The sequence below is a fragment of the Carcharodon carcharias genome, chromosome 2 (assembly GCF_017639515.1).
Source record: "Carcharodon carcharias isolate sCarCar2 chromosome 2, sCarCar2.pri, whole genome shotgun sequence".
NCBI classification, from domain to species: domain Eukaryota; kingdom Metazoa; phylum Chordata; class Chondrichthyes; order Lamniformes; family Lamnidae; genus Carcharodon; species Carcharodon carcharias.
The window spans coordinates 113,442,982-113,465,048 of NC_054468.1; the positions used below are offsets into that span (position 1 = coordinate 113,442,982).

At 46.9% G+C, this 22,067-nt stretch overlaps 1 protein-coding gene across 1 annotated transcript in view; it reads right to left on the bottom strand.

The window, feature by feature from the left end:
• Positions 1-439: 439 nt before the first annotated feature.
• hao1 (hydroxyacid oxidase (glycolate oxidase) 1) overlaps positions 440-22,067 on the bottom strand; it is a 48,977-nt gene continuing 27,349 nt past the window's right edge. Inside the window, exons 3-7 of the mRNA XM_041175928.1 lie at positions 8,974-9,229; positions 5,964-6,136; positions 3,651-3,742; positions 1,283-1,441; positions 440-514 (exon numbers count right to left, since the gene is read on the bottom strand). Of these exons, the coding sequence (XP_041031862.1) occupies positions 440-514; positions 1,283-1,441; positions 3,651-3,742; positions 5,964-6,136; positions 8,974-9,229 (755 nt within the window). The remainder of the gene's footprint in view (positions 515-1,282; positions 1,442-3,650; positions 3,743-5,963; positions 6,137-8,973; positions 9,230-22,067) is intronic.

Consider the following 22,067-nt stretch of genomic DNA (forward strand, 5'->3'; position numbering starts at 1 on the left):
GCAAGACCATGCCTCTTGCCAACAAACATAGAGCTCTGCGTCACCATGATGATTTGAAGCAGGCCCAAAACCCTTACCTCGACATGGGGAATTTTCACAATTTCAAAATAAAAAGAAAGAAACAAGGTGAGTCATATCTGGCAGATTCTAGGCGGAGTTCAACTGATAGCTGGAAATGGGAAGCAGCTGGTAAATAGACCCAGTCCTTGGTAAGTTGTTCGATAATTGAATGACAGTGGGGAAGGAAAGAGGATAACTGAAACAGGGAAAAATCAAACTAATCCAGATAACAAACGAGAGGAAGGAAACTGAAGAACAGACAGAGCTGGTTGACGGATAGTTGGACTAATAATGTTGTAGACATTTTCACTCTTTAGCAGAATATGATTCACAGTGTTATGTAAATATTCTTAATGCCAAGATAACTATTCGGAAGCCACTAACCTGCGAGAGCCAATGCTAGCTTGAATTCTTCCTTTAACATCTGCAGCACATCACAAACTCCTTCTTCTCCCTATTGTCTCAAGAAAAGTGTGATTCAAGAACATTGACATCATTTTATGGTAATTCATGCAGGCCCCAAAATTTTTCTGCTTTTGTGTCAGCCGTGATTCAGTTGGTAGCACTCTCACTTCTCAGTCAGAAGGCTGTAGCTTCTTGGAGATCCAAGAGCAAAAATCAAACTGATACTCCAACTGAGGGAGTGTTGCACTATTGGAAGTGCTGTCTTTCAGGCGAGATGTTAAACTAAGGAGCCGTCTCCCATCTCAGGTGGACATAAAAGATTCCTTGGTACTATTTTGAATGCTTATCTTACAATAAATATCACAAAATCTGATTATCTGGCTATTTGTGGGATCTTGCTGTGTGCAAAGTTGGCAGCATTTCCTACATTACAACAGTCACAACACTTCAAAAAATTGAGGATGTGAAAAATGCTATATGAATGAAATTATTAAATATCCCAACAGGAGGACACAGGGAAATCTAGTTCCATTAATCAGCAAATAAGGGAAGAATTGTTTCAGCTGCAGGAGTTATCCTTTATCCAGTTGGACCAGGCTGAGACGCTCTTTCTCAGCCACTGGATGGTTCAGTGCCACTGCAGATTTCCAAGTTCCTCATATGACAAGATGCCCAGGGAGCACTGAAAATGACACAAGCCCCCTACCGAGCCCCAGCCTCCCAGGATTTAGGACAGGGGGCTCAGTGATAATAGTGGGGTGAAAGCTTTCCAACTATACAGCAGGGATGTCCTGGATTTGAACCACCCCCTCTTTACCTGGTATGCCAACCCCCAGAGAATTGGTCTTCCCAAAAACACAGCCTTGGCGCCCAAAGCAAGAGCTTTCAGCACATCGGTGCCCTTCCGCACTCCACCATCCAAGAAGACTTCAACCCTCCCTTCTACAGCTTCAGTGATCTCAGCAAGGGCATCAATCTGAGCGGAGATGGAGACAAGCATGACACAGGGTGTTTATTTAAATTCTTGAGCTGTAAATTTAGAGCTTATTATAGTAAACTGTGTTAGCCGTGGCACTCTCAGTTGTAATATGCTTTTTAAGGGACATCATTAGAAGAGAAATGTTCATGTCACCCAGTCTTAGTTTCACTTTTGCTATGAGCAGAGCCACATGCACACAGCTCTGATGTCTTCAGGCTTCATACCGATGTATATCTGTTCTCATGTTCCTAGTTTCAATAAACGAATGGACAACGTGTTTAGCCAATCCCTTATGAGTGATTGGTGCCTTGTCTCTTGCACAGTAACTATGCAATATATTGGTGGTGGCATAGTGGTATTGTCACTAACTAGTATTTCAGAGACCCCAGGGTAATGCTTTGGGGACCTGGGTTTAAATCCCACCATGACAGATGGTGAAATTTGAATTCAATTATAAAGAATCTAGAATTCAAAGTCTGATGATGACCATGAAACCATTGCTGATTGTTGTAAAAATCCATCTGGCTCACTAATATCCTTTAGGGGAGGAAATCTGCCATCCTTACCTGGTCTGCCTACAGGTGACTCCAGATCCACAGCAATATGGTTGACTCTTAAATACTCTCTGAACAAGGGCAATTAGGGATGGGGCAATGAATATTGGCCTAGCCAGCGATGCCCACATCCCATGAAAAAATTTTAAAATATACATATATATATATTATATTGTTATAATAACACAACACCGTCTTGCCTCTGAGTCAGCAGGTCATGGATTCAGATCCCACTCCAGAGATTTGAACACATAAGTCGAGGCTGATACTCCAATGCACTACCAAGAGGGTGCTGCACTGTCAGATGTGTGATCTTTTGGATAAGACGATAGACGAATCTGCTCTCAGATGGATATAACATATCCCACAGCATTATTTCAAAGAAGTGTAAAAGAGCTATTCCTGGATTCCAGGCCAATATTTATTCCTCAATCAACATCACTAAAAAAACACAGATTTATCTGGTCATTATTACATTGCTGTTTGTGGGAGCTTATACACACAAACTAACTGCAGCATTTCCCACTCCTCTTAACTTCCTCTGCTCTAAGGAGGATAAGATATTGGGATGGGGAGAGGAGAGAGAGTACTGGGGCTACTAGGGCAGTGTGGCCAGGAAATTTAATGCGGGAACTCCCTTTGTGTCAATTCCCTCACTATCAACATTCTGGGGGATACCATTGACCATAAATGGAACGGGATCAGCCATATAAATACTGAGGCTGCAGGAGCAGGTCTCTGGCGAGTAACTCACCTCCTGACTCCCCAAAGCCTGTCCACCATTTTTAAGGCACAGGTCAGAAGTCTGGTGGAATATTCGCCACAGGTGTGAGTGAATGCAGCTCCTGAAGAGGCTCGATACCACACAGAACACAGCAGCCTACTTGACTGGCACCCCATCCACCAACTTAAACATTCACTCCCTCCATCATTAGCACATGCCAGATCCTACAAGATGGAATGTAGCATCACACCAAGGCTCCCTCAACAGTACCTTCAAAACCTTTGATTTCTACCACCTAGAAGGACAAAGGCAGCAGGCATAAGGGAACACCGGTCAGCTACAAATTTCCCTCAAGTCACTCATCATCCTGACTTGGAACTATATCATCATTGCTTCACTGTCGCTGGGTCAAAGTCCTGGAACGCCCTCCCTAACAGCACTGTGGGTGTACCTACACCACAGGGACTGCAGTGGTTCAAGAAGGCAGCTCACCACCACCGTCTCAAGAGCAATTAGGGATGAGCAACAAATGCTGGCTCTTCCATTGACGTCCACATCCCGTGAACAAATAAAAACATGTGGCTGGAACATATGGTGGTTCAGCTATATTATGGAGTAGCTATCCTATTGTCACTGAAGGTGGAGCTTGAGTCTTGCACATATCTCGTGCACAGCCTTTCAGGGTCATTTACAGTGCCCCCTCCCCCCCCATTGATGTACTGTAGACATCTCAGATGCATTGTAGAACTCAGGTTTGGCATCTGGTAATACATTCTGCCCGCTGTGGGCATTATCGGCTGCATTGTGTTAATGCCCAGAATCCTAAAGGGCCTAGCATCAAATGTTAGCCACAACAAAACCCAGAGCCCCTTTATTACATGTCCGAACGGCTGTAATATATTGGATGTAGGTTGGGGGTTTAACTCACAGTTGCTGGTACACAATCCAATTGCCTCGCTCCATGATTTGATACAAGTATCCCAACAATTCCATGCTTAACCGCCTCTCTGGCATCATCAGCTAAAATTACAAAGACCTGGCAGTTAGTAACATTGGCTAAAATAGCTTCTAGTGAAAATAAAACAACAGCATCTGTACAAACATTCAGGAGTGACTGAATAAACTGCGGGAGTGTAAGTTTCACCAAGCACGTCAAATACTGCGAAAGAGCCTTCATCTTTACACTTTCACGGTCCCTTGCTTATACTAGCTTTCTTCTCCATGCTCTGAAAGAGGTCTTCTTGACGATAGGTGGTATGGTTTCATATCCAGAGTGTCAGTCAGGTTACCTTGTACTGTGATACCTCCATTTATCTTAATTAAGAAACCCTTCCACTGAAATGTTTTTGTATCGTTTTAAGTTATTAATATGATTACAGTAATAATGTGTATTTAATTTAATTACTTCACATGTCAAATGAACATGATTGATTGCTGAATTTGTTAAAGAATAATAAAATTCCAAACTAAGATGGATTATGAGACTTTCTCTACAACACGTGCTTTTTGCATCAATATCATGCTTCCCTTTTCATTCCAGAATAGTTTGTCCTTCAATGTATAAACTATTTCCTACACTGTCAAGATGGGGGCCGGAAGGGTTACCTGCCTGCAAGCAGCAGATAGCCAATTAAGCTAACTGGCCTTAGTTGGCCATTTACAGAGGCCGACTGGAGTTTTCCAGTCAGCTGAGGGCCACCATGGCAACGGGGACTAGGCTAGCTGAGTGGAGGAGGCCTCCCAGCACAGCAGACTAGGAGGCCAGCATTCCAGGCAGGCTTTGAGGCCCTCCCCATCTGCCTGCACACCCTGCAGCCACAGGCTGGCCCTGTGAAGAAGGACTTCTCCTTCCACAGGCCCAGCTGCTGAAGTTATGTTTTAATTTAAAAGTTGCACAGAGGGCACTTCAAAATGGAAGTGCTCTCCCTCTCTTTCTCTCTCTCTCCTGAATCACAGGTTTCATCGCCTTAAAAGCTGGAGCGAGGGCCTCCTGTTGGCCCTCTAGCTGGAGAGCCTGCCCCGCTTGTCCTTAATTGGACAGTGAGCCTGCCCTCTGACCATGAATTTTTAAGATTAGGGGGCGTCCTTTTGGGACAGAATTGAGGAGAATTTTCTTCTCTCAGAGGGTTGTGCGACTTTGGATCTCTATGCCTGAGAAGGCGGTGGAGGTGGGGTCATTGAATATCCTTAAGAGACAGGTAGATAGATTCCTGTTAGGCAAGCGAATCAAAGATTATCAGGGTAGATAGGAATGTGGAATTAGTAATACAAACAGATCAGCCATGATCTTATTGAATGGCGGTGCAGGCTCAATGGGCCGAATGGCCTACTTCTGCTCCTATTTCATATGTTCATCGTATGTTCATATGTTTGTATGCTCGTATGAATTGGCCAATCTGGGGAAATTAGGGGTCTGTTTCCCACACAGTCAGGGTCCTGACCTCCATTTGACCCCAGTATCAGGGTCCCCGCCCCAAATCCTGCCCATGATCCTTTGTTCACTGTTACTCTCACTCACCCACAGAGGGACAACAGGAGGCCCTCACTCCAGCTTTTAAGATGGACCGTGTACTAACTAGGAGGACTTTCATTAGACTCAGCAGCTGGGGGACCAGGGAGAGTAAATGATTTTATCGTTGCGCATCGTGCAAACCAGTGTTTGTTTGCAGAGGTGAGTAAAACACCACAAAATGTTTGAGGACTCTGGGTCTATACTCGATGGAGTTTAGAAGGATGAGGGGGGATCTGATTGAAACTTACAGAAATACTGAAAGGCCTGGATAGAGTGGACGTGGGGAAGATGTTTCCATTAGTAGGAGAGACTAGAACCCGAGGGCACAGCCTCAGAGTAAAGGGAAGACCTTTTAGAATAGAGATGAGGAGAAACTTCTTTAGCCAGAGAGTGGTGAATCTATGGAATTCATTGCCACAGAAGGCTGTGGAGGCCAGGTCATTAAGTATATTTAAGACCAAGATAGATAGGTTCTTGATTGGTAAGGGGATCAAAGGTTACGGGGAGAAGGCAGGAGAATGAGGTTGAGAAACTTATCAGCCATGATTGAATGGTGGAGCATACTTGATGGGCCGAATGGCCTAATTTCTGCTCCTATGCCTTATGTCTTAAGAGGCATTCCAGCTCATCAAGAGTCTCCTTTGGCAGGGGGCAAAGCTAATTGGGCTCAAGTGGAACTTGCTGCGTGCAGCACCTGAAGTAAAGAGTGACTTTAGACAAGCTACTTACCCCTCAAGATGCCTTTGAGAACAATGGGCAGCTTGGTCAGCTGTCTCAGCCAGTCAATATCCTCCCATTTTACAGAGGAGTCGATAGCATCTGCTGTGTATACGGCCAATCCGCTATCATCTCCATAGTCCTTTTTGGAAAATGCCAGATCGAGTGTCTCAAAGTTTGCCATCCTGAAAACAAACAGTTCACACCAGGAAATTTGGCTCCTTCCATTGATAATCATACAAACAGATTTCTAGAGACAGAGACCGATAGGAGTACAGCCCTGCTTTACCATTTTCTTACTTAAAATGACCTATCTTGCTATCCCAATTCCCTGCCGTTTCCCCCCCCCGAACCCTTACAGCCTCACGTATTGCCATTGAAAATATCTCAATTGATTCAGCCTTCTGAGAGATTGCACCCCATCCTTGCAAAGCTTACTGCCAGGAAACCTTTCTGGATTATTTTTTGACTTTAATCCTATTTTTCCCTTATTCATTCATGGGATGTGGGCATCGCTGGCTGGGCCAGCATTTATTGCCCATCCCTAACTGTCCTTGAGAAGGTGGTGGTGAGCTGCCTTCTTGAACCGTTGCAGTCCCTGGTGTAGGTACTCCCACAGTGCTGATAGAGAGAGTTCCAGGATTTTGATCTAGCGAAGTGACCACAGGACAAACGTCAGCTGCACAAGCTCTGAGGGACCCTCACTAACCCCCCAGGAGCCTCAGAGGGTGCAGCATCACACCCTTGATCCCCATCAGCACCAACACAGATACACGCACCTCGACGGACGTGCAGGAGTCACTTCTAAGGGATCCATACACTGGTGCGGGCACATCACAGTGGCAAGGCCAGCTGTTGGGCACTGAGATGGAGCAGACCCCTGGCACTCGGAGGAGTGTTGGAGGCAACCTGCATACTAAGCCTCAGGCTGATAGCGAGCCTCTGGGGTCGCCTGTCAGGCAGCAGATGCTGGATGTACGTTGCAAGGTATGGAGATGTGGCAGAGGTTCCAGAGGGGTTGCATGCACTGGCACGAGCAATGGAAGAGTACCTGCAGGCCATGAGCTCTGCAACCAGCCACTCGACAGAATGCATAGCTTCCACCATTGAGAGACTAGTGGCTGTCATAGAGGGCCAGACCCAGGTAGCTCACCGATGGGTATGGACCCACACTCCATCATCCTGTCTCTAAGCTCAGGTGCCCAGCACCAGGGCGAGAGGGGGATGAGGAGTTTGGAGTCACATCCAGGTCCTGGTTCCTCTTAGGAAAGCAGGAAGAAACAGATGGGCCTCGTGACACCATAGGGGCGGCGGCTGCTGCCACAACCGGGGACACTTCTAAGTGAGCTTCTGATGGGGGCAGCATTTCCACCTCAGGAAATGGATGAATGGAGTTTTAAATAAAAATAAAAATAAATATGACCGCAATACCAAAGCCTCCCTGACCTGTTCCTGTAAAGTCAACCACAGTCCTGCTTGCAGCACTTCATGTTGAAAACCAATACTCCCACCAAACGTGCTTCCCATGCATCCATTGCATTATGGTGTTTGGCTCGGGTCAATTGGGCTTGCCAGCAAGATCAGTTGCCCTTTGATTATTTTTTCAAGAATAGCAGGTGGGCTGCTGACTTCCATATTATGGGGAATCGGCGACCTGATGTCAGGTTTATGGCCCGACTTCACCACATCCGATTTCAGACAGGCTTGGGGCGGATGGCAAAAGCAGTCCTGATCTCGGAGCATGAAATTCAGCCACCCTTTTCTACACGGATGGATATGCAGGTGGATGGGCAAGATATTGACAAAATATTGGCAAGGCTACAAGGCAAGATGGATCTTCCTCCTGGTTCTGGGATTGTGTCATTGTGGCCGAGTGCAGGGAACTGTGTGCAAAATCCCACGTCATCGGATTTGAGTTGGTTCAGGACCCAAAGTATTTTTCAATAAACAAGACAGGCAGTATCACAAAGATCCACCTTCAATATGTCTTAATGTTAATTTGGGGATGGGTGGGGGTGGGGACAGGGGCACGGAGTTAGGCTTGCACATCATTTTCTACACCTCCACTTTGCAGGAAGCCCAACATAAAGATTTTCCAGAGTTGCTCGATGACAGTTTAAAATCATGAAGAGGAAAGAACATTATAAATTCTAAGTGGATCGTTTTGGCACTTTTGAATGATTTTTCTTATTTTGCTTCCCTTTGGCACTTCAATTCTCATGCATCTTCATGCCAATTGGCATCTTTTTTTTGCTGCAATGTCATTACTGCCATCTTGGGTTTCCCAGTGGGAATCCCACCCAACAAAATGGCTTTGAAGAAGATAAAGGTCATTGGCGGGAGGCCATGCAGGATAGGCTGTGTGAAGTTATATATTCAGCCAGAGACATTTAGAATTAGAACCGCACACATGGTTAAACATGGATCCTTGTTTGTTATTTTACTCTTCCTAGCAGACACCCTCTGCTGGTACATGTGTGTATGGTAGCCTCAAATAGACAAAATGCACAATGCAATTTTCGATACACTACAGACTGCACAAAAGATATTCTGTTCCAATACGGAGCATCCATGAAGAAGAAAGATGATCTTATGTTGACCCACTTATTGCTGATGGATGCTCCACTTCCCAAGGTAAGATGGAATCATTGATCCCAAAAGCATTAATGCCTTGCTAACTGGAGTGTCAAATGCTTCCTTAGAAGCAGCATATTTTACATCACGTGGACATTATATGAAGGAAATCATGTCCCAGAATTTAGGAAGGAAGGAAGGGGTCAAGAAGTAACAACTAAATCAGCAACATGGAATAGCAATCTAATAGCAGCTTTATCTCAATACTTAGTGATATCAATATTCAATTTTAAACAGTTACCCACAGCCAAGTTTCACAAAAAGCAAGAGAAGAATTGGCCAACACAGTAATTTGTAATTCTCCTCTGATAATGTGAGATATTTACTCCCACTGGCTCATGGAGAAAAACCCTATACAGCAGATTTTGTCTCCAAACACATGTATCACCTGAGGTGAGGGGGCAGTTTGAATTTGTTCCGCACGTCTGCTAAACGCTTCCCCAGGTACGGAGTATCCACGGTTAAGAAGATTCCTCGGAAGCCGGCCTTTTCCGCTCTCCTCACTAGGGATTTGGTGAGCTCCCGATCCTTGTAGATGTACAACTGCAGCCAGCGAATGGCACTGGGCACAGCCTCAGCTACCTGCTCAATGCTGGAGGTAGCCCAGGTGCTGAGCATCATTCCTGTATCTTGAGATCTGCAAGCTATAGAGTCGGATTTTTAAAAAAAAATGTTAGCTACAGATTGGAAAAACATCATTCTTGAGTAAATATTTGATGCAGAATGATTCTCACAGAAAACAACACACCCAAAATATATCATCACTCTCCAGTGAAGTCTCACGTGGAACATGTGGAGTTTTTGCATACTCTACCTTCAGAAGAACAGTCACTCATTTTGTAACTATTTGAGCTTGGAGCGACTTGGGGGTTAACATGTTGCTAAATAAATTGAATCTCCCCCCCCCACCACTTCCTCCTGATATGCCTTCCACCCCACCCCCCAGCCCAAGAGACCAGTTGAGGTTGTCTGGTGCAATGGGTATTGTCCCTGCCTCTGAGTCCAGAAGCTCTGGGTTCAAATCCCACACCAGGACTTGATGCCCAAGGAAGGTGAGTTCATAGCAAAGCCAAGCAGGTTGAATATTAACCTGTGAATCCTCCCAATGTACACCAGTGGGAGGGATTCTTGGTCAGCCAAGTGATGGAATGAAAATTGGAGCCTCTATCGTCACTATCCATGACTACAACATACATAGAAAAATGCATTTTGCCACTGCAGCTCGGACTCCCCTGGGGAGGAGCTGGTTGGCTCAATTGGCTGGACAGCTGGTGTGGGTCAGATTGGTGCTAACAGTGCAGGGTTCGATCCCCATTCTGGCTGGGGTGGATTCAGGGCTTGCCTCTTTTCCCTACCTGTGACAGAGGTCACAGTGCTGTGGGTCGGACCTGCCTTTGGGCAGAGAATAGAAGGAGGGATTAGTTCCACAGGGTGGCCATGTGTTAGAAATATCATTTAAACTCAGGAAAAGCACATGTCCACAATGGAACATACGGAACACATGGAACACACATACCACCTCAGTTTGAGAAAATTGCTATTTTTCTAGGGCATTCTAGTGAACTTTTCCACAGATTATGTTGGAACGGTTTCAATCAGCTGAGTCAACAGACAGGTATCTAGGTGGTAGGAAGTTTAACTGGCAACTCAACTGGCCAATACCAGGACACAGAGAGCTGGAAGAAGGTCAGAAGGTTAGCTGTCTAGGAGGGACATTAACACACGGTCTGCAGTAATTTGGGACAGTTGTCAGATGCATTGGAAATCCTTGTTCCCATCTTCACCTCATCAGGCAACTCACCAAGGCTCCTTCGACAGCACCTTCCAGACCCATCACTACCACCTAGAAGGACAAGGGCAGCAGACACATGGCAACACCACCACCCCCAGGTTCCCCTCCAAGCCACTCGCCATCCTGACTTGGAAATATATCATTGTTGCTGGGTCAAAATCCTGGAACTCCCTTCCTAACAGCACTGTGGGTGTACCTACACCACATGGACTGCAGCAGTTCAAGAAGGCAGCTCACCACCACCTTCTCAAGGGCAGTTAGGGATGGGCAATAAATAATGGACTAGCCAGTGACAGCCACATCCCATGAAAGAATCAAAAAATACCGGCAGAAGTATGGTGGGTTGTGACACTGTTAGACACCTATACAAAACAAAACAGATCCAATCTTAATACTAGGGGACAGGGTGGATAGAAGGCACTTTTTTCCATTAGCAGAGGGATCAATAACCAGGGTGCATAAATTTAAGGTAAGAGGTAGAAGGCTAAGAGAGGAGTTGAGGAGAAATGTTTTCACCCAGAGAGTGGTGGGAGTCTGGAACTCACTGCCTGAAAGGGTGGTTGAGTCAGAAACTCTCGTAATATTTCAGAAGTATTTAGATATTTACTTGCGTTGCCATAGTCTCCAAGGCTATGGCCAACCGCTGGAAAATGGGATTAGTGTAGTCAGATCGTTGTTGACCAGTGTGGACACAATGGGCTGAATGGCCTCCTTCTGTGCTGTAAATGTCTATGTGTAAAATTGGGCTGAACTGTTTCACATGGAAAGTTAGTGGAAAATATATATAACAGTGGGCACATTAAATATCTGCAAAGCAGAGGTTAAAGAAATAATCTCTGATTGGATCAAAATCCACGCGGGCTGTTTGTAACCCCTGATCCTCAATATTAAATTATTACCTTGAAAAATGTTGGCACAAAATAATATACACTGTTAACAGATTTGAGAATTATTTTATTAAAACAAGTTAGATTTTTTGCTTCTGTTGAAACATCATGGGAAAAATTTCCCCCCCACCCCCATTGGAGGGGGGGTTGTGTGGGGGCAGGTGGGGTTGGGCGCAAACCTGATCGCTGCCCCCTGATTGAGGACGCGCTGCCATTTTACATGGGCGGGGCCAATTAAAGCCCACCCAGTGTGACCTTCTCCCGGAAGCACCGAGCGCTCCCTGTGCGGGCGGTGGGAGGGGGATTCCCTGAGTCATTCCCCGTGCATCTCCCTAAGGCCTCTGTGCCTCAGGGAAATTTGTGTAAATTAAGGAAATTTGAATAGAGGTGGGGAAAAAAATTTAAGGACATGTGTCCTCCTATAAAACTGTCACAGGAGCTGGGACATGTCAATGAATTTTTTAAATAATTTTTATTAGATTTTAAAACACTTCATGAAACCTCATCCCGCCCGTGGATGAGGTTTTGTGATAAATACAAAGGCTGCCTGGGCTCTTCGTCTGCCCCCACCCCCCCGCTAACCTTAAGGTTGGACGGGCAGCTCATTTAATCATTTTAATTAGTTTTTAACAGGCCTTAATAGGCCTTTGACAGTTCAGTGGGTGCACAGCCGAACTGAAAATCTAAATGATGCACGCGGTGACATCGGGACACCCTGGCCGACATCACCGCGCATCATTTCACACACCGACGAGGAGGCCCTGCCCCCCTCCTCCGCTCGCCGATAGGAAAATGCTGCCACATAAGTTTCATCAGGTCTAAAGTCTGCAGCACAAAAGAAAATATTTTCAAGTATTTCTCAAACGTTCAAAATTTTACTTGTAAAGAATCAACATAGAGAAAACATCACCAACAGTGCTTAAAGGGTGCCCAATGTCTAATTAAAGCCTTTTATCTTTCTTTACTGCTACCTCAATGGTCTATGGTGCAGAAGCTACTCCGAACACCTCTCACACCCCGTGTGAGAATCTTATCACACCGAAAAGCTTCTGAACACAGTTGGTTTCTTTGACTCTGTAGCAAATGTTTGCTTTGTTTTCAGCTTCCAAAGATACTTGTTCGATTTAACCCAGCCATAGATTGAGGAGGTCATTGCCTGTCTCTGTCAGAAATCAGAAGCTCCATGTTCGAGTCCCACCCCAGGGCTTGATGACCAAGGAAGGTCTGTATGACTCTTCTTCATAGACACTCGAAACGTTAGCTCAGTTTCTCTCTCCACAGGGTGGTGCCAAACCAGCTGAGTTTTCCCAGCATTTTCTGCCTTTATTTTGAATTTCCAGCACCCGGAGTATTTTGCTTTTACCCCCGTTGTACCTTTCCTGGGAGTGGGCGATGGGATGATGGTGCAGGGCAGTTCCCTCGGTATCTGACTGGTCCTGTAGGCAGGGTTGGCGAGGCCTCAGGCTAGTAGCCCACTGGACAAACCGGCACTGGCACCAGCTGACGGGCACACACCAATAACGTCAACTGTGGCAGAAACTGCATATGTGTCGGCAGACCGAATGTGCGTGCACAACTGATCCCCCCACCATGGCTGGTCAGTGTCAGGAGTTACAGTGAATACAAATTGCACTGATCGACCATTAGCTTCACAAAAGCAGCGTTTTATTCCCTGTCTTACCATTGAAATGCATCGGATGGCACGATGTTGCTGTATTTGCATCGTTGACACGAACGAAACTCACCACAGAAAGTTAAAACTTGTCATTACGAGCGCAAGTACCCTCCTAACAATGTGATAAGTATTCATTATTACCCATCAGCTTCTTGTAACACTGGAAATGCATCAGAGGTAGTTCAGAGGAGGTTTACCAGACTGATATCTGGAATGAGTGGTAAAAGCAAAACACTGCGGATGCTGGAAATCCAAAACAAAAACAAAAATACCTGGAAAAACTCAACAGTCTGGCAGCATCTGCGGAGAGGAACACAGTTAATGTTTCGAGTTCGAATGACCCTTCAACAGAACTAAGTAAAAGTGGAAGAGAGGTGAAATGAGTGGGTTGTCTTATGAGGAAAGGTTGGACAGACTGGGCTTGTTTCCACTGGAGTTTCGAAGAGTGAGGGGTGACGTGGTTGAAGTATATATGATCATGAACGGTGTTGACAAGGTGGACATGGAAAGGGTGTTTCCTCTTGTGGGTGAGTCCAAAACTAGGGGGCACTGTTTTAAAATTAGGGGTTGCCCTTTTAGGACAGAGATGAGGAGAAATTTTTTCTCTCAGAGGGTTGTGCGACTTTGGAACTCTCTGCCTCAGAATGTGGTGGAGGTGGGGGTCATTGAATATTTTTAAAGCGATAGGTAGATAGATTCTTGTTAGGCAAGGGAATGAAATGTGGTAGATGGGGAATGTGTAATTCAAAACACATACAAATCAGCCATGATCTTATTGAAAGGAGGAGCAGACTGCTTTTATTTTGTAAGTATGTATGTTGGTATGTTCAGCACTGAAGTTTATCTCTTACCAGTTGGAGGCTCATTCCTTCAGCTCTGAATTGTTTCAGGAGATTTTGAAATGACAAATTTAAGAAACAAGGTAAAAATGTTAATTTTTACCTTGTCTCGTTTCTCTCTCGATCCAATCTTTCATTCCCTCTCTCTATTTCTCTTTCTGTGCCTGATTGAACACTAAATTCATCCAACTTACATTTAATTTACACTTCCTTCTCAGTCGTTACTCTATTCACAATCACTCTTTCTGATTGATTAAGGAGATGCAAGGTTGTTCATTCAGCTTCCTGATGCTCGATTTTCCCTCTTTACCACGTTATCAGTGCACACTTTCAACAATGTGGCACGCACAAAATTTAAAAACCTAAATGTAAGAGGGGACAATTAATTAACGACAGCCATCGTTCCTGCCACAACAAAACCAGGGCCAATGAAATGAGCGGAGCATGAATTTTGAACATTGGAAACCACAAATGATATTTATAATATAAAATAAAAGCAAAACACTGCAAGTGCTGGAAATCTGAAATAAAAGCAGAAAATGCTGGGAAAACTCAGCAGGTCTGGCAGCATCTGCGGAGAGAGAAACAGGGTTAATGTTTCAAGTCCGTCTGACTCTTCTTTGAGCTAAAGGGGATTAGATGCATTGGAATTTAGACCGTTTAAAGACGGAGGTGGAGCAGGTGAAGCAGGTTAGAAGGTCAGTGATAGGTGGGGACTAAGGAGAGATTGACAAAATGTCATGGACACAAGACGAAGGGAGTGTTAATGGTGGTGGTGAAGGCGAAAGAAGGTGCTGATAGTGGCATAAAGGTAAGAAAGCGCAATGTGTTAATAGCAGAACAAGGGTTAGCACTCTGTGAACTCACAACATAGGACAAGTGACAGATGGCCCTTTAGGGAGAGGGGACAGTGGTTGTGGAAAAGGATAGAAAAATGAATATAAAAAAGAGACAAAACAATGAATAAATATAAAACTAAGTGAATAAAAAATAAAAATAAGTTTTAAAAGAAGGATTTAAAAAGAGATGAAGATGGAGGAGAGAGTTCATGTCTGAAGTTGTTGAACTCACTGTTAAGTCCGGAAGGCTGTAAGGTGCCTAGTCAGAAGATGAGATGCTGTTCCTCCAGTTTGCGTTAGGCTTCACTGGAACATTGCAGCAGGCCAAGTTTGGACATGAGGAGAATATATTTTTATATGCCAGTTGTTATAAGCTGGAATTTACTGTCTTGCCTTGGAAGAAGCAGATTCAATTGTGCCTTTCAAAAAGGAATTGAATAAATACTTGAAGGGGAGTAAGTTGCAGGGCCATGGGGAAAGAGCAGAGGAAGTGGGAGTAATTCATAGAGTCGGCACAGGCACACTGGGCGGAGAAGCCTCCTTCTGTACTGTAAGATTCTGTGGGCAGAATTTTCTGTTCCCATTGGTATGGGACGTCACGGTGGGCATGAGCGGACAACATGGCGGGAATGCCAAAAATCAGTTTCACGCCGTCATGAATCCAGTTTGCGATCGTCCACTCCGCTCGTCAATAGCGAGCCATATTTCCTGCTGCCGCATGTCAGGAGCCTCATTGTAATACATCTGCATCTCATTATAAACCCTGCTCGCTGGAATCATCCCCCCCCCCCCCTCCCCACACACGCTGGATCATCCGGGCACAACGTGTTTCACAGCTGAACATAAGAGACGTGCACTTGGCGAGCTGCACTTCACTTGGGACTTCGAGGTTTGTTTGCCAATCTTGCTTCAGGCAGCACTCATGGTCACCAGCCCCAGGCTTCACAGGCAGCACCACATCACTTTTAGGGAGTTCTCATGGGCAGGTCTCTACCTACCAGACCAGCCGTAAGGCAGGGGCGGCTTTTCAATGGCTGCAGGGCTGGGGCTTGCTCGGGGAAGGGGGAGAAGTGGCCTAAGGCAAGGGAAGAGGCTGCAGGACGAGGGCTGTACTGAGGAAGGGGGTATCCCAGGGAGTGGGTGTGTGTGGGGGCACATGTTGATCTGTGCAAGTGGCCTCAAGGTAGTGAGGGCTGAGGAGGCAGTCTCCAGAGGAGATGAGGCCAGATGGAGATGTGAGGGTGTGTGTGTGAGAGAGTGAATGGTGATGTCCCTTGTGCTGGCAGTGAGTGAGATGTCAGTGAGTGTGTGATGGGCTTGTGAGTGTGTGCATTTAGAGTGATGAGATGGTTGCCTTACCCTGGCAGCATAGATAAGATCATTCATCCTCTTTCTCCGCTGGATGGCCGATTTCTGTGCATAATTGGCGCTGTACACCACTGCCATCATGAATCCGCCTGCCAAGCCGGAATGGTGAGATTGGCGGACCTCCTGCGGCCAGAACAGGGGTGGAGGACGTCAGGGCGGGGCCTCCGAAAATCATTCCAGTGATGGGTCACTGAACTCTCCTTGGCTTTCAGGGCCATGTCTTCACTGGAGCAATCCTGGGCTACAAGCGTTGAGAACTGTGTGCGGCTGCAGTTTAGATATGGCACCCGGAGTGAGGAAACGATGAGGTAACGGCGTGGCAGGCGATTCAGAGGCTGCCCGCCAGCCAGATGCCGTGTTTCCTGTGGCTGCGTAATTAATCAGGTGGGATTGGGATGATACAGTGTGAAAAGCCGTCGTTGCAGCCGGCAGGTAAAACATCCTTTTTCCTTCCGACTACCAAACTTAGTGCAAATTTGGGATGATTCCACCCTATGATTGGGCTGATGTGATCATTTGTAGTGTTACAGTGCCACCTCCTGGTTTAATGCAAGTCTCACAGTCACTTACATATTAAGAATTATAAATGCTGACTGCCTGATAATTAGCAAGCCTGCGATGGGAATGTTGGCTTAAAGGATAGTTCACAGTGAATTAACTGGAGATAAATTTAATTTCACTTCATTAAAGTATTAATGTAAACTTTACTGGTATGTGTGTTGAGTGGGCTGGCAGGGTCAACATCACAGGATTACTTGCCTTCAAATGCAGTAGTTCTACATTAAATTTGGCAAATTAAAACCAATACTATATAACTACATGCAAAGCTAGTAGTCACCATTCTTTAAAAAATAACCCAAAGTCGGATATATGCTGTACATTTGAGGGATTTTTAATCTGTAATGTCTGCTGCATTTGATAAAGTAAAGAATCTAACTTTCAGGATGCTCGATATAAAGAAACCAATATCTGTGAAAAAAAACCCTTCATTGAGGTGCGTTATTAATTAATATAAATGACTGTTTTTATATATTTACAAACATACGAAGAAGGAGCAGGAGTACGCCATTCAGCCCCTCGAGCCTGCTCTGCCATTTAATAAAATCATGGCTGATCTGATAGTAGCCTGAAATCTGCATCCCACCTACTGCCGATAACCTATCACCCGCTTGTTTACCAAGGATCTATCCACCTCTGCCTTAAAAATATTCAAAGACTCTGCTTCCACCACCTTTTCAGGAAGAGAGTTCCAAAGACTCACAACCCTCTGAGTGAAAAAAATTTAGCCTTATCTCTATCTTAAATGGGTGACCCCTTATTTTTAAACAGTGACCCCTAGTTCTAGATTCTCCCATAAGACAAGGGAGGGTCGTGAGTCTTTGGAACTCCCTTTCTCAAAAGTGGAAGAAGGATCTGAATAGTTTTAAAGCAGAGGTAAGACCATAAGACATAGGAACAGAAATTAGGCCATTCGGCCCATTGAGCCTGCTCCACCATTCAATGATGGCCGATAAGTTTCTCAGCCCCATTCTCCCGCCTTCTCCTCGTAACCTTTGATCCCCTTACCAATCAAGAACCTATCTATCTCGGTCTTAAATACATTCAATGACCTGGCCTCCACAGCCTTCTGTGGCAATGAATTCCATAGATTCACCACTTTCTGGCTAAAGAAGTTTCTCCTCATCTCACCAGGTAGATAGATTCTTTATAAGAAAGGGGGTGAAAGGTTATCATTGGTGGGCGAGAGGTTACAATCAGATCAGCCATGATCTTATTGAATGGTGGAGCAGGCTCGAGAGGCTGAGTGACTTACTCCTGTTCCAAATTCACATGTTGGTATTAGGGAGTGGTTAAAATGTGGAACCTGCAAACATGGAGCAGTTAAGGCGAATAGCATAGGTTCATTTAAGGGAAAGCTAGGTGGGTACATGAGGGATAAAGGAATCGAAGGGTATGTTGCTGGTGTGAGATGAAGTGAATAGAGTTGGACGAGGCTCCCTTCGGGGAAACACCTGGATAGGCAGTAAGTTTCTAGGCAGTAAGTTCCATGTAACCAGGCACCGCCTGCTCAATTCCAGTAGAGTAAGGCTCCCACCATTTCAGGTTTGGACCACTTGTGTATTTTTGATTTGGGTCGATGACCTAGCAAGCACTCAACGATCACTAACAGGCGGTTTGCTGGTCGGGGGAGGGGTGGGGGCGTGGACAGGGCCAAAGGGGCATAAGTAATCAGGTGACTCCAAAGCAGAGCTGAGCCAGAACAAAACAATAGGAAGAGGAAGTAAGGAGCTCCAGCGAGCAGGCGAGTGTGGGTTACAGTATGTTTTTTTTGGTGGGGGTGGCGGACACCAGCATTCTTGCTGCACTGGGCCTCAGGAAAGTCCTTAGACACCCTTTCAGTGTCAGTTTGATGAGCTGCCTCCTCTGGTCTGCACTGATGAAGGGTCACACGGACCTGACACGTTAACTCTGTTTCTCTCTCTCCCCACAGATGCTGCCAGACCCGCTGAGTTTTCCCAGAACTTTCTGTTTTTATTTTAGGTTTCCAGCATCCGCAGTATTCCGTTTGAATCCCCTGGTCCCTGTTTAAGACCCCTGTGCGTGGTCCTTGCAAAGCCCATTGCTACTGAAAACTGCTAGCAGGGTGCAGCCAGCACAGGACTTGCATTCCTCGTTTTGATGGGTCGACTGAAAATCACAACAGGCCTTTAGGCTTCAACAAACCTCAACTGCCGTCCAGACCATTTCCAGCGTAAACGGGGAGTTGACAATCATTCCCACTCTCAGATGCCGAGGGGATGAGTCAGACAGGATCTCCCTTTTCTCTTCTGTGCTCTTTTCACCTGTAATCGATTCATATGATGCAAGAGCCTCCAGTCTGCCCTTTCTAATAGAATCCATTATTTTATCAGCTATCAGTGTTAGGCTTTGGCCTGTACGTTCCAGGGTCAGAGACGCTGTCCTCCTTTTCTTTACATACTACAGTCACCAGCCCTTTGGAAGCACTGTATTGCGGTACTGCCATAACAACCAGTGGTCCTTAAACTTCCTCCCCGATACACTTCAGCAACCCAATTATAGGCCATTGATCCCTGGGGTACCCGCTACAAACTCCCGCAAATCAAACACGCTGGCGGTGGGTGTGCATTGGCGGCGTGAACGGGCAATGTAGCGGGAAGGCCAAAAATTGGTTTCACGCTGCCATGAGACACATTTACAATCATCCGCCCGACCATGTTTCCCACTGCCGCAGGTCGGACGCTTCATTGTAACACAGCTCGCCGGAATCAACCCCTCCCTCCCACCCACCACCAACACCAGATCAGCCGAGCATGTCGGCATGATTGCCACGCCAACGTGTTTCACAACAGCGTTTATCAGATGTTGCGCCTGGCCGGCTGGACTTCAAGGAGGTGAGGGTGCAGTGACGGCACATAGCGCTAGTGAGGGTCACCTGGTTGATCTCTAAGGTCAAGGCGCCACACGTTCAAGCATGGGCACAGGCACATGCACGTCGCATCTTCCCAGCTGGCTGACCATGCGATGCCGGAGGAAGGGCTGCCCTGCATTTGAGGCAAAGTGGGGAGTGGTAGGTGGGGGAGGGCGGGGGAGGGGCAGCACTCCGGTTGATGCTACTGCACAAGCACTTCTGGAATTAGGTAGAGGTGGCTGGGCGAGGGAAGCGGCCACACATTAGGGACACCCTGTATATAGTGACCATTCCTCTGCAGCTGAGAGAGTTCAGACACAGCCACATTGATATGGCTGGAGTCGGGTCTCTAGCTTATCTGCCCACTCAAGCAACGCAGAGGCATGAAAGTGCCAGCAAGTGTTCCAGAGCTTTTCACTGTAAAGTAATGAGCGTTTTATTGGGCTGCAGAACAGTTGGACAGCTGTACGTGTTGCACAATGTCCTTGCTAAAGCTGACCATGGAGCAGTCACTGGTGGAGATGCTCACAGCCCCTTGCAATGTCATCATCCTAGTTTGGTCCAGTCTCCCCCATGGTTCAAGCTAACAGTGCAGCCTTGCAGCGCGGGTTAGGAGAATGTCTGTGCCTGAGCTGAGAGCACAGTATGCAGTCCAGTGGGCAAAGCTGCCGCCAATCGGTCAGTTGGGGTGGGGCAGAGGTGGGCAGGGTTTCGGGCAGCCATGCAGCGCACTAATCTCTGGCCATCCAAGTGGTGGCCATTGCTCTCTGGGATGCATTAAGGGGCATCCCTTAGAACCCAAGAGAGGTTAGCACACCCATGCTAACCCACGCGTCTCTCTCTTCCATCTTGCAGGAGGAGGACATCAGAATCATGGAACCTGGTGCCTATCTGTATGCCTCATGGTTTATAGAGAGCAGAGACAAAGGAGAAGACAGCAACTGAAGCTCCTGGCTGCACAGAGGGAGCAGCAGCTACCGCAGGCAGAAGGGGCGACTGGGGCTCCCACACACGTCACCCAACAGCTACAGTGAGCCAGTGCTGGTCGGTGCTCAGCTAGACCCAGGGTCTATAGAAGCCGCCTTTCATTCCTGCAGATGACCGAGAACTGGTGTTGCCAAAGACTTCACATGTCCAGGGAACTAGTCAGTCACATCTGCCAGCTGCTGCAGGATCCGGTGCCACGGGGACATGGAGGGCATCCACTGCCAGTGGCTGTGAAAGTGACCACGACACTCAATTTTTATGCTAGTGGCTCCTTTCAGGGCTCCACAGGTGACCTCTGTGGGATATCACAAGCCTCCACCCACAAGGTCATGGGTGCCATCTTCACAAGGGCACACAACTTTGTGCATTTCGCCCAGGACCAGCATAACCAGGATGCAAGAACGATTGGATTTGCCCAGATCTCAGGTTTCCCACAGGTGCAGGGTGCCATCGACTGCATTCACGCTGTGCTCAGATCTCCAGCGTAACACATAGTCAACAATGTCAACTGCAAGGGATTCCATTCGCTGAATGTGCAGCTGGTGTGCGACCACCAAAAACGCAGCCTGCAGGTCTGTGCATGGTTTAAAAGGAGTGCCTATGGCTCCTACTTCCTCAGTCAGCCTCTGATCCCTGATGTCTTCCAAGGTCCAGAGAGGCTGCGGTGTTGGCTCTTCAGGGACAAGGGCTACCCGCAGAGGCCATGGCTGATGACACCCATGTGGCGGCCTCAGACTGCAGCAGAGTGACGCTATAATGAGACTCATGCTGCAACTCGCAATTTGGTGGAACAGACCATCAGGATGCTGAAGATGAGGTTCCGGTGCCTGGACCAGTCTGGTGGAGCCCTGCAATATAGTCCACAGAGGGTGTCATGCATCATCGTCGTCTGTTGCGCCCTTTACAATCTGGCACTGCAACGGGGAGAGGATCTGGCTGAGGAGGAGTTGGAGAAGCTCAAGGTCTCCTCCAATGAGGAGGACGTCAAGGAGGATGAGGGTGAGGAGGTCCTTGGAAGCGAGGAAGACAGCAATGAGGCCCTCACACTGGCCAGTCGAGGCAAGAAGAGAGGATTCGGATGGGCTGGACACTCTTGGAGTCACCTGGATGAATGGCCCTGAGGGAGGGGTGGGGGGGGCTACACCCGCTAGATCTGTGGAGGGTGATGACAACTTGCAGTGAGGACACTCCACAGATCTTCACATAGCCCCTGAGCATGTCTGACTCCTGTCTGGCCGAGGGCAGCTCGCTTGCGCTCTGTGATCAGGATCATATCATAGGGATGCAGCCGTGAAACTTTAACTACACCTGATCCTTTGTCAGCCTTCAATACCCGATCCCTTCAGGAGCACAGTGTCACTGGTTACAGATGCTGAAGAGATGGGAGCCAGCCCCACCTTAAAGGTGCTGAGAGCACACAGAGAGAATGAGGGATCTCTGTGTCACCTGCCCACTACATTCTGGCAGCAATGACCAGCACCATCGAGGTGCAGGCATCAGTGATGTGTCCAGGGAGTGTGACGCTGGACCATCACTTTGGTCTGAAGGCTGCACAGAGCACAGGGAAGAGGCCCTGGACTGAGACACCTGCCTTTATCTTGTGCAGAAAGGTTTCACATCTGAGTGACAAGAACACTGCTCATCAGAAACAAGGAGCCATAAGCA